The sequence below is a fragment of the Aythya ferina genome, assembly GCF_964211825.1.
Source record: "Aythya ferina genome assembly, chromosome: 7".
Classification (NCBI taxonomy): Eukaryota; Metazoa; Chordata; class Aves; order Anseriformes; family Anatidae; genus Aythya; species Aythya ferina.
The window spans coordinates 20,282,385-20,294,736 of NC_140302.1; the positions used below are offsets into that span (position 1 = coordinate 20,282,385).

Here is a 12,352-nt window from a genome sequence, read left to right on the forward strand (position 1 = left end):
TAATGAAATATTTGGCAGAAGCAGTAAGGTCAAGAAACTGCATTTAAAGTACAAGATAACTGAAGCTTTGCAAAGTGCACATTTGTATGTCAATACCCATTAAGAATGCAGTGGATTATACTTAGACTTTCTTTTTTTTTTTTTTTTTCCAAGTGCATTTCTCCAGTAATGAGAATTGCTTCTTTAAATTACAATGAGTATTTTAAAATGCCTCATGAAAAAAAAAATACAGCATTCCCAGTGTTTGATGAAAAACTATCCAAAAAAAAAAAAAAAAATATCCTCAGGCCCATGCCCCCATAGTAATAATTGTAAAAAAAAAAAAAAAAAAAAACCTGTAGCAAAAGGCAGAAAAACAAGTGTAAGAGCTTAAAAAGCATATTCTTTTGGATCTTACAGGTCACCCATTACTGTGATGAGCAGACATCTACTTATCATAGCACTCTGTTTACTAGAGTTAGAAATCCCACTCCTTTCTAGGAAACAGGATAGTGATAATCTGTAGAAAATCTGCTCTCCAAATGACATTGAAATTAAACGCGTAAGGGAGAAGGAGGGAGAAAATACAGAAAAGTCTCACATGCAAATCCTGCGGCCACTTGCATCCTCACACCAGCACAGTAGGGCTTATCTACTCCACTTTTACCAGAAAAAGCAGCAGGGTATTAAGAACAAATGGGAGCTATTCAGCTCAGAGCAGGTTCTCAAATATTTGCATATTGCAGGATGTTTTTATAACAGCTAATAGATAAGATTCAAAGGGCTACCTACCTCCTATTTTTAATTTTGGAAGATATATTCAGCCACTACAAAGAGAAGCTATTTCTGTGGAACAGGCACAGCCAATAGGTTACATTCTTCTGAGCTATTTAAATCTCTCCCCTTAAGTTTTCTCTGCTCTTACATTGCTCTAACTAGCCTGAACTGAAAGCTGCCCTACTGTTTGGATCTGTCCTCGCTTTATGCTTGCTAGTTCTCAAATCCTGCAACTATAGAAAAATATTTCTACACAAGACAAAACCAAGCGAACTCAAAGACCTCAGTATAAATACGGTTATTCATAGGACAACAGACACAGGTGGGGATCACTTATTTTTCTTTCAGCATTTCCTCCTGCAATTTTACAATCCCTTCATATGCTTCCCTTGGTTACCACATGGCTATACAAGTTACAACTAAAGAAATGCATTATAAGTCTTGAACCATCTGCCCAGCAAATAAAAGAAGTAAGCACAAACTGGGGAGAAAATTAAAGAAGCATCACAAAAAAAAAATCTTAAGTCTGTCTTTCCAAATATCTTGGATTTCAGCTATTTCTAGGTATTAGACTGAGAGAAACATCTCCAAGAGACATACAGTGCAATGGATTACAATGGATTACCAGCAAACAACTCATGCACTCTTTCTTGCAATGTTGTATGGAGTTCACTGAGGCATTAATAGTTAGAGGATTTATTTGTTCTATTACAACTAGTAAGTGTTGCACTAGCTTGTCAAAATAGGCAATTGTATACCAGCCATATTTCTCTAGGTAAAGTAGTCTGGAGTCTCGTAGTCCTGATTTTACTGTACGAACTAGACGCAGCATGACAAGACATGATCCAACAGCTGTATCATACACAAACATGCTATGAAACAGAAGCCTGCAACACAAAGAAGAGTCATTAGTAGATGTATTGCCCTTACTGTCAAAATCTCTGGTCATCCTGTAGGCCAAATAACCAGCCACAAGCTGCTTTTGTCTCACCAGCATTACACTTCAATAAATACATAATCTCAAGTACTTGCAAAACACGAGCAATACAAATCTAAGGGTAAAAACACTTCTGTCATTAGTGCAGAACGACAAAGTGCTCTTTTCTACCAGCTCTCCAGCCAGCCCAGCACTTTTATAAGGACAGAACAAAAGCAAGTAATCAGAGGCTTCTTTCAGGCACTGAGCACAGAAGTCTTATTAGGTCCAACCATCCACATATAAAAGCCACATTAAGATTTACTCTTTTTTTTTTTTTATGGTTCTGTGCTACATTTAACAGCTAATATACTGCAAGCAGGAAAGACTTATACTACTTTCTTTCATGTATGATATTCACAGCAGACTGAAAAACTATTTTCCTGAACTGTTACAGCAGTCTGTTTCTCATTTTTGGAAGGACTGGCATCAGTATTCCACGCAGCCTGCCTGCATTGAGCAACCTGCAAGCTCTTCACCCTCAGTCTCAAGAGGCTTCGGGCAGCCCAGCAAGCTATTTTTTTTTTTCCCCTAAGCACAAATTAGGACACAGTTGCAAGAAATACTGTAACCCAGCCTCACACAAGAAGCCAGGATGGGCCTGGGCCACAAACCCTTCCCAGTCCCTTTCACTGTATATAAAACTCTATTCATTCTCTGCTCACAGTGACTAAAGCAGCTCTACTGCATCACAAAACAGATATGCTTGAAAACATTGTAACTAACGTATGTGTTTTTCTGCTGCCACCACCTCACCCCACCCTCTAGTCACCCTCATCTTTGAGCTGTTCAAGACAGTTCTTGCAGGAGAAGAGCATTATATATTCTTCCCACAACTTTTTACAAAAAGCATTTGTAAATGTTCACTGGCCCTTTACAGCCACTAACATGATGGCAGACAGCACACTGCTCTACTTCATGCTCCTGCAACTACGTTCAGTATGGTGCCTCTCTCAAAAAATGAGATGTCAGAAAGTTGTGCTATGGAGGAAGAACAGCACAACAGAGCACTAAACAGGACCCTGTAGGAAAAAAAATTATGACTGTTACAGCAAAACCATACATTTTTTTTAAAAGAACAGTTTTTCTACATTATGGCCAGACCATAGAAATTCATCATTTTAGACTGCTTTCAAATACCAGGTGAAGGGAGGGAACAGAACACATTAGATCTCAAGGAATTCTTCAGGACCATCAAGAGCAGGGACTCTGGATTTTAGCCATGTTTACAAGCGAGTGCAACACAGCACGGGAGCAGTGAATGCTTCCACGTGACAGTCCATGCCTTTGCTACCAAGCTCCTAAAACAGCTGATTGCAAGGATATGCAAAAAGCCCCTCGTTGCCATACACAGATGCTATCCTAAGGAGAATGAAAGCCCACCTCTTGTTATAAACCCATAAGGAGTGCCATTCAACAACAGTCTGTTCGAGGCTTTTTTGTAACATGCATAGTGTCAAATGAGCTTTAGCTGTACTGGGCAGCATAACAATAACTCAACCCAGCAAGATCAGCACCGTGGTGACCACAGCAGGGCAGCTGACAGAGCCTTGCTGCCAGGAAAAAAAGAGATACCAACTTTCAGCTTCTTTGTAGTGTGGAAGCACAGTTGAAGACTTAGGTCATGTTTGCTTTCATGAGTACTTCCACCTCAGGAAAGGAGGACATGGAACAGCCCAGGCCCCGAGATGGGCTGAGGGCATCTGTGAGGTATCTCCAGAGGGCAGAAGCCTGATGGATCAGCATCAGGACACATACATCTCCTCAGAGGAGCTTCGGCTCATGGAAGATTTCACCTGGTTTGAATTTTTAAACTGTTACTGAGCTCTGGAGAGCACAGGAACTGCAGAATGTGGGTGCAGTTACAAGTTCATTTGTGTCTTGGACTTTCAATGAGAACTAAGAAAATATTTCTGTAACAGACTGTTAGAAATGTAACTTCTTGCAAGTTTTTAATTATCAGCTACAACAGCCTCACTTACTGCATCATGCTGGCTTTTATATTCCTTCTGGGCTTTGCTCCAGTTTTTATTTCCTATAATAGCTCAGTCTATTTTCGCCTTCCATCTCCAGTACCTCTCCTCCACTTTCACAAATAGGTACTTCACTTTCTTCATATTTCAATTGTCTTCACCTCAACTGCCCCTCCAGCCCCCAAACTTGCTCCATTTCGAGCTCTGGTGAGGGTACTCCCTGCAGCTCCTTCCCCACCCTGAAGCTGGGCAATAACCCTTCAGATTCAAGTAAGACAAAGTCTATCACAACTAAAAGGTCAGCCTAACGTTCACTTAGGCAGAAGCGAACACAGACACTGCATCAGCTTTGGGCAAAAAAAGCACCAGCCCAGGATGCTCTTCAGCACCTGCCCTCTTGCCCAGGCAGCCAGAAGGATGTCCTCCCTCCCTGGGCAGGGAGGAGATGCACACTGCCTCTCCCCATGCCCCCCGAAGTGAAATGTGGCCCACAAGTCGCCCCCAGGCACTCAGGCCCTGACACAAAGGCAAGCTCCAGAACCAGCTAGAAACTGGCACGAGGAAAACAAGGAAAACGCTCTCCAACTGCCAAGCTTAGTCTAAAAACATTTTTCTTATGGTCAAGGGGAAGGTCAAGGTCTAAGTCTGTGCTGGTAACAGTCCTCCCCCCTTGCATGCCCCCCAAATGTGCTTTATTAAGTCACTGCCTTTTGGCTCAGGCCCTGCTTCCTGTGGAGCCAGCAGTGAAGCTGCAGTGCAGCCAAGTCATGTCCTCCAGTTATCCATCTGCAGGAACCCTGCAGCAGAGCAGGTTTCAGACAGAAGTCTGAAGAGGCCTTTCTTCCCTCATCCCCCACACATCCCTCCTAGTGACCTGTTTTACAAAACAAAGTGACAGCCTGTTTATTCCTCGTGATATTAACAACATACTTCTGTGAAAGCAGCACGCCTGCTAGCATGGGGGAGGCAAAGAGCATAAGCACTTTATATTACAGGTACACAGGCAAATAAGACCACGTCCCTTCCTCATTTAAAGAGGTGGTGTGGCTTTAACATTCATAGAAGATGTGAGGTGACAGTACATATTTGGAGAAAGGAAGGAAGATAAGCAGAATTAGGTGACTGATTCATCTATGCCTCAACAGCACTGCTACCTGAAAATAACAGAAGTCAGCCATAAAGACCAGACATTAAGAAAGGGAGGGAGAAAAAAAAAAAAGAACATATACACACACAAGAAAAAACTAAGCTGGAAACAGTCCTTTTAGTGAATTACTTACTGATGCTCTTTAATGAGCTTCAAATATAACCATATGCTTGGTAAAATTATTTCTGTGGTCTGGTTTAATGAATACAGTCAGTTTTCCTACTTCTAACAGGAGCATTCCGATCTTAAGAGTGAATTAAATAATTTGCAGGCTGTTGAACATTATCGCTGGCAGTCATCAAGCAGCCCACAGAGACTCTTCCAGGTCTCCTTCTATCAATTAGTGTGGATCACAAGAGAGGAGAGGTCAGACAGTCAAACCTAGTTGGCTCTGTAAGTTTAGCTGCCTTCCTATGGCACAAAAAACAGCTGTCAGAAAAACGCAAGATGCCTCCCAGTTTTGTTTTTATATACCAAAGCAACACAGATGTCTAGAACAAGCCTATTTAACTTATTTAGGGATTCAGAATTGGACACTAGAATAGGCAAGTAAGAGTATTTGCTAGTGTATTGTAAGGAGAAATAGTAGCTGCAACCTTAGAGGGAAACTTACTTTGGGATTTAAATATGTTATTTTGCAATATGTTGGATCTTTTGCCCAAAATCTATGCAATTCTGGAAGTCACACAAACATTTAGAAATACCACGAAAGACAAATAATTTATAAGTACATGCATAGGGAAATAGAGGGCTAGAAGGAAAGCATGTTACTTGTATCAGTTTCATAAGTTTACTAGCACTTAACTAGACTTCTTCATGAAATTAAGAGCACCCAGAACCATACCTCAGTTTTTCCACACTGCTTCTAGCAGGGACATCAACATTTAAAGCCTCCTCCCTAAAAGGCATTATGTAATGTTGAATCCCATAGCAGCAGGGTATCACACTTGGCACTTGTTCTCTACTTCTGCCAGTACATTACTGATCAAATATTTGAACCAGGCATTTTAATGCTTTGAGAACAATTCTGAAGCTGTGGTCCAACGGCAATTTACAGTCAGCAGAACACATTAAGATCACCAGCTGTTGTTAAAATGACTAATGAGGTGTGACAATTTAAGTGCTAGTGCCCAGGACACTTAGTCCTTCTAGTGATATTAAACAAGCAAACCCTCCTGTAACAGACAATATTTTGCTTCTGTAATACTCTATGGATATTGCAGTTTGAACCAAGAAATGTTTGCTTTAAAATACGGTGTGGAATTCGATAGCTAGTTGCAAGGTGTCCAAAGCACTAATCTCAGGTGTGAGTTCACTTCACTGGTTGCATCATACTACACAATACCCCAAGACAGCCTTTAAAGTGTTTTTCTTAAACTACTTGCAAGTGTCATAACACACAGTGTAGGACTTCATGCCCAGGTGCTTCAGAAATTAGCAGTGTGACCTCATTTTTGTACAATAGCTAGTAAAATAGCCTCAGCTTCGACTAAAGACTTCTAGCCCTACATTCAGCTGAACTGGAATTAATTGGTCCCCTCCCTGTAAACTGCCAATTTTCACCAGATAAGGTGAAAGCTCTGGAGAGAGATGCCTAGCTGTGACAGCCACCAAGCAGCTTCTAGTTCAATTCCACAGCTATGGGAACACGGCACATGAACTTCCTTACTCAAGAGGCAATTCTAGCTGCTGCTCCATGATGCAAGAGAAATCTGGGAACACTGACCTTTCCGAAGGAATAGCCAGCCTCTTCAGAAAGCCTCAAAATGACCTCCCATTCTTACTAGATAACATGACCTGAATCATCCCTGGGCATGCACAAGGATGCCCCAAAACCTGACCTAAGGCCACACTGACTACTGCTAGAGCTCACCTCAGACTGTGGTACCTGATATCCCCTACACAATGCAAGAGAAATGAAAACCACTCCTTTTGAGAACTCAAACATCACCAGAACCTAACGCTTAGGCTGGCTGAAAGTCCCTCAAATGGCAAGAAATCTGGTACTAGTAGTAGACTGCTACAGCTATTCAGAAGTCTGACAGTCCTTCATTAGACTAGCTTCTTCCACATTCAACACTTACTGAAAAATCATTGCACAACAGTGTAACAGTTGGAGTTCACGTTCATCTCTTGCAGCACTCTCTTCACCAAGGAATCAGAGAATTTTAACCATCTGGTAGGTGAGGGATATTAACAAAAGGGAAAAAAAAAAGCCCTCTTGAGGATGCAGGAACGGGTGCTTGGAATTAAAACTGAACCACACGCAGTCAAGGACTGCATTCAACAGCAGTTGATAAATCAGTGTGATAGCTCTGTAGACTGAAGCAGCCACAGAAGAGCAACTGCTGTAACCTGTCACCCCGAGCCATCCCTCACCATCAAGATCAGGTCAGAAGCTAGGGACAAGTGTTAGACCTTCCTGAGTAAATACTCCACATTACTCTTTGACTAGTTTGACTGTAGCAGGGCATTTTCACATTTTTCTACAGAAATATATGAAAATACGCCCCAACAGAGATACATACATGACAGGCAACTGCTTCACAATGACTTGCTTTAAAATGTAAATTGTACAACAGCTCTGTGCCATTTTTGCACAAGTTCATTTCTAAAGTGCACTCATTCTGGAGCTGAGACTATTGCTGAAGTTTGCACAAAAAGTATGCATCTCAATACTTCAGATTTACCTCAGCTTCCAGAGCTCCCTGGAAAGGTTATTTGTAAGTTCTAGGAAAGCTGGGACATTGTCACACGAAGAAAGGCAGTTCTTGAGGTGACTTACTCCCAGAATTGGAAATCAGAAGCAAGCTGCTATTGCCGTGCACCCATACGCTACTTCTTTCCCTATTCCAGGCTTAATCTTCCACAATCTTGACTTAAGCCTCCAAAAGGACTAATACCAGGGGAAGGGAACCAGGGTGTAGCCTCCAGCCCGTACGGTTTCATTTCTGGATTTCCAATACACATACAGATGAACAGCTGTAGTCTCAGACTTCAAAGCTGTCATAACACACCCTCAGCTGACTAGGAGGTATCTGATCTCCACAGCTGCACTCTAAGGAACCATTTACTGAAGACATCCAACAGTCATACTTCAGTGGAATACACAAGCCTCCCCGCCTGCCCTTGCCTCCTCTATGTTCTGAGCAATTCTACCAATTAACAAATATGCATTGATACTGTTCGTCTTAACCATTTAGGATGAGCAAAATGCATTATTTTCTCTGCAAGTTTTAAGCAATAGGACTCCCATGACTTTTTTCTTCCAAGTACTTCCCACTGAACCCACACAAACCATTCACATACCGTTCTAAAGTCCTCCTCAAATTTGTAAGCTCCACCTCCTGTGGCACAGAGCGTAGTATGCAAACTGGAGAAGTTCTTTTCACTACCCATCTGTATGAACCTGTGCATGGCACAGCTAGGAAAGCGGATGAAGTGCAGGTTTCCTTTGCGTCCACACATAGTCAAATTTTTCAGTTCGAGATGGACATCACGAATGCCAGTTTTGCCGTAGGCAGTATTGGAGGTCAGGTATTTCCTAATGCTTTTCAGGTTCTCCACCTCCTCCTGTTCCTCTTCTGCAGTAATGTCCTTAGGTTCGAAGTAGACCAGTTTAACCAATGTTCCACCGATATCCATTCCAAACCATGGAAACGCTAAGGATGGGGGTTTGGGAGGAAAAAAAGAGAAAGCCACTGTAAATACACAGGTTAGCCACAGCACTTCAAATACCTGCTGAATGACAGTTCGGCGCAGTGCAAGTTACAGTATCAGCACCTGCTCCTAAAAGCTAGTGGTCACTCATGTTTCTAAACCACATGCACTCTCTAAGACTTCATAAATCCTGTTAATAAAAAGAACGAAGAAAAATCACCAAAAATCCTTCTCTGGAGAAGCAGGTTGTAGAATGCAACGATGATTTTTCCAGGAAATCATTTTACTCCCCAGTCAGCACCTCTTGATGGAGCACATTTACAGCATGACACCCGGTCTGACTCCCAGAACTGATTCTTAAAGTAAACTGGAGGGGACACAGCCAAACAGGAGAGCAAAATCTCTTGAGTCACACTCCCACAGCACATCTACAAACCCCCATCTGATACAAACTGGAATTTCTGCAATGGCAATGCTCTGCCCGAACAGCAGCAACCCGTGCCTCTCCCCTCGTAGTGGGAGTCTCCACAACGCACCACAACCAGTGTCTCTGTCAGAACTACAATTATTGCATATATTAGAATAGAATGAGCTGTTTTAAATTCAGTGTTTAAACCCCACTGACAGTCATCTTTACAGAGCATAGATTCCCTTTCCTGCTGTGTACATTAGCTATTATACAATTATGTAAGAAATGCCACTCTCTGCTTCTCAGCATATAGATTTGCCCCAGCTGTCCCAGGTCTACAAAAGCCTTTGTACTGGTAGCAGCAAGAGAAAAATCAGCACCCTCTTCTTTCTACAATAACTGAACAAGGTTGCTCTTCCTGTTCTACTCCCATATACATGCCCACATGCATTTTCAACAGTAAGCCAGGTAACTTTATGAAGCACTGAGAAGTAAGAACACAGAAGGTATACACACGTACTGCAGAAAGCAGCTTCTAGTAGCATTTCTTAGACAAACTGAAATTAAAAAGCACTCAAGTATGTTGCTGACATGCAAGATGGATTTCAAAAAGAGCAGTCACACAATCACCTCTCTGATTTTAGGGAGAAGCAAGCAGCCTTGACAGAAACACAATGCTACCGACTAGGGCATCCCAATTTAGTGCTGATATGAGCTCCAAACCACCGATACTATGTGCATCACTTTTTTTCTGCCAGTGAACCTAGCTATGAACAACTTAGGAAAAGAGATTTTAATAAGCACATGGGGTAGCGATCACACTGTTCTTCCTTGGGTGATCACAGAGCAGTATGAAGTTACTAAGTTTCAGGCTGAAATGAGCTTAGAGTCTTACTTCTCACCACAAGGGTCTCAGCCTATGCCTCATTCTTGCCTGACTGAATAATTCAAAAGGCTAAGTTTCATAATTATTAATACCAAGAGGAAAACAAAAAACACAAACCTTTAAATGCCAGATGCTTAAAATGGCTTCTTTGCTCCATTACTGCATGCCAAATAATCAATTTCACCCTGCTTTCCATAAACACAGGGAGGGTATAATGCAATTAACTACAATAAAGCTGCTTCCTTACCACTCACTTTCCATAAGAGCACCTACTGTTACCTATGGTAAAGTCTGGTTGATTTCATTTTCCATTCCCTACAAGCTGCAAGACACCAAGACATTGAAATGAAATCCAATTTGATGTTTAGGAAGATGTGTCCTATACAGAATTGATGCATGTCGGCTCCCTGAAATGAGAAAAATTTGAAACAAGTGTTTTAAAAACAGACTTTATTTTGAAAGGGTGAAATATTTTACCATGTAGTAACATGTAATTCAATCACTTCTGGAAGTAGAAGAGAAATACTTAAGCAAAAATAGCCAGGTCCACACTGTACAACACTGCAACGCAGTGGAACTTTGGATGTCAGTCCCAGTAGTGATTTGCACAAATCTTTGCTTAAGCTACTGAGATCTTTAATTACTTGTTGCACTGGAACAGTAAGTCTCCTCCACCTAGGACATATCTTAACTATGCAAGCAGGAAGTTTAATATTAAAAGCAGCGTGGTTGGACTGTGTCATGCAGACCCAGCCTATTCCTAAGAATACACTGAACACCAATATTCTAACATTACGGACATGAACTCTGCTATAATCTACCTGCACTGGCAATTGCTGTAAAGCTGTTGTGCAGATTTAGTTTGAGGGGGGAGAAGCATTCCTTCCCCTTATTAAATATAAAGCCAGTAATGAAAGTGTAAGTGCTAATAGCTCCGAGTTATTCATAAGATGTAAACGTCCTGGCAGTCATTTAACTTCGAGAAGTCATAATTAAATCATTAACAAACAAGAAATACTGTAAAACAAAACAGAAACAAAAAACAACCACCACCACCACATTATGTCAAGTCTGTTTATTTCTTGGGATAGGTATGCAATGCTCATTTAAAAAGCAAGTGGAAACACCAACTCTTTTTTCCAGTTTATTCTCTCCATGAATTTAAGGCTCTTTCCTTTTGCTGTGAGCCAAACAGCGAGGTACAGAACAAAAAGAACTTTGCTCCTACAACAACAGCAGTTTTCTTTAGCACAAGTAAATAAAGAGCACAAGATCAGACCACAACTACTGATATTTCAGCTATGCAAGAAAACAGCTTAGTTTTCTTCACAGCTGCTAACACTGGTGATCTGTTGCTAACCACTTGCAGTAAAGGAGACATATTTTGGTCAACTGGGACATAAACCAAGTGTCAAAGTTTCTGACGAGTCCTGCTAAAATTTGAATAACCTCCATGTAACTGGAGTCACAGTGCAAACTTCTGCATTCCAGTAGCTATTTCAACAATTTACTTGTTGTACCTCCTGTAACCATCAATATACCCTGGAACAAAACACAACACTCAAGCACCACCAGGTCTTTCCAGCATCTTTAGACAGCCCACCCTAGTGAGTTCTTCTACACTTCAGCTTTCCTGACTCGGCTAATGCAGTATCAACAGGAGCACACAGGCAGGCCTGGCTGCAGGTGGTCCTGGCTTCTCCTGCCTCCCTGAATGCAGACAGTAACACCATTCAGAGGCTACCAAAATTACAAGGTCCATCACTGCTGCAACCAGAGGGTATGAAGAAAGGTATCTGTCTCCACGGACCTGAGAGGAGATAGGGGGAGAAGTGTTATTTTATTTAACACTAGAATCTGATAACTTAAAATGATGCAAAGTTCAGTTTCTTGGGTAGTTAAAAACCAAAAATGCAAGAAGTGAAATCAGTGAGATCTACATCCTAGCTGATAGTTCGAGATAACTCAAAATCATGTGATTTACTACAAAAAATGAATTATCTGGACATGTTGCAGAATGCTTCTACAGCGTAAGAAGTGCACTTCTCCTTAATTAAAATTATCTGATAAGACTTGTGAGCTGATTTCTCTCTTCTCAAAGACAGTATGCAGTATACCTATTGGCTCAATGAAATCCGTTATTGTAGAGAAAATATAACTACCCTACTGTACCAGTGCACTGCAGTAAGTCATAAAAAGTGGTAACACTGTGAAAGCTAGGCCTAGGTCCGACAGAAATGATACAGAAAGCATCAAGATGAATCATGCTGTCTTAAAAGCCTTGCATAAATCAAAAGCTCCACTTAATCTTCTTGTGAAAATTTATTCTCTGTATGTTAATAAACTGCACCACCTTACCGGTTTGTTAACTAGAGAGAAAAATTTCCATTACTCCAAAACTTAGCTGCAGAAGCATGTGACAATGCAAACAGAAGGTATCCACAGCATTGCATAATGAGGTAATCTGATGCACACCAACAGCTGTGCTATCTGGGGGAAAGGTTCACTCATGAGAAATTCCATGATACACTTCACCTAGTTTCTC

General features: G+C 41.3%; 1 protein-coding gene across 7 annotated transcripts in view; it reads right to left on the reverse strand.

The window, feature by feature from the left end:
• The window catches only part of PANK1 (pantothenate kinase 1), a 43,616-nt gene that overhangs the window by 10,271 nt on the left and 20,993 nt on the right, over positions 1 to 12,352 (reverse strand). For 6 of the 7 annotated variants that reach the window (XM_084526235.1, XM_084526234.1, XM_084526233.1 and 3 more), the window contains one exon: positions 8,162 to 8,514. In XM_084526235.1, coding sequence (XP_084382361.1) covers positions 8,162 to 8,497 — 336 coding nt within the window. In that variant the 5' untranslated portion in view covers positions 8,498 to 8,514. Of the gene's footprint in view, positions 1 to 580; positions 714 to 8,161; positions 8,515 to 12,352 lie in introns of those variants that run through there. The other variant, XM_084526237.1, reaches the window with a different exon arrangement.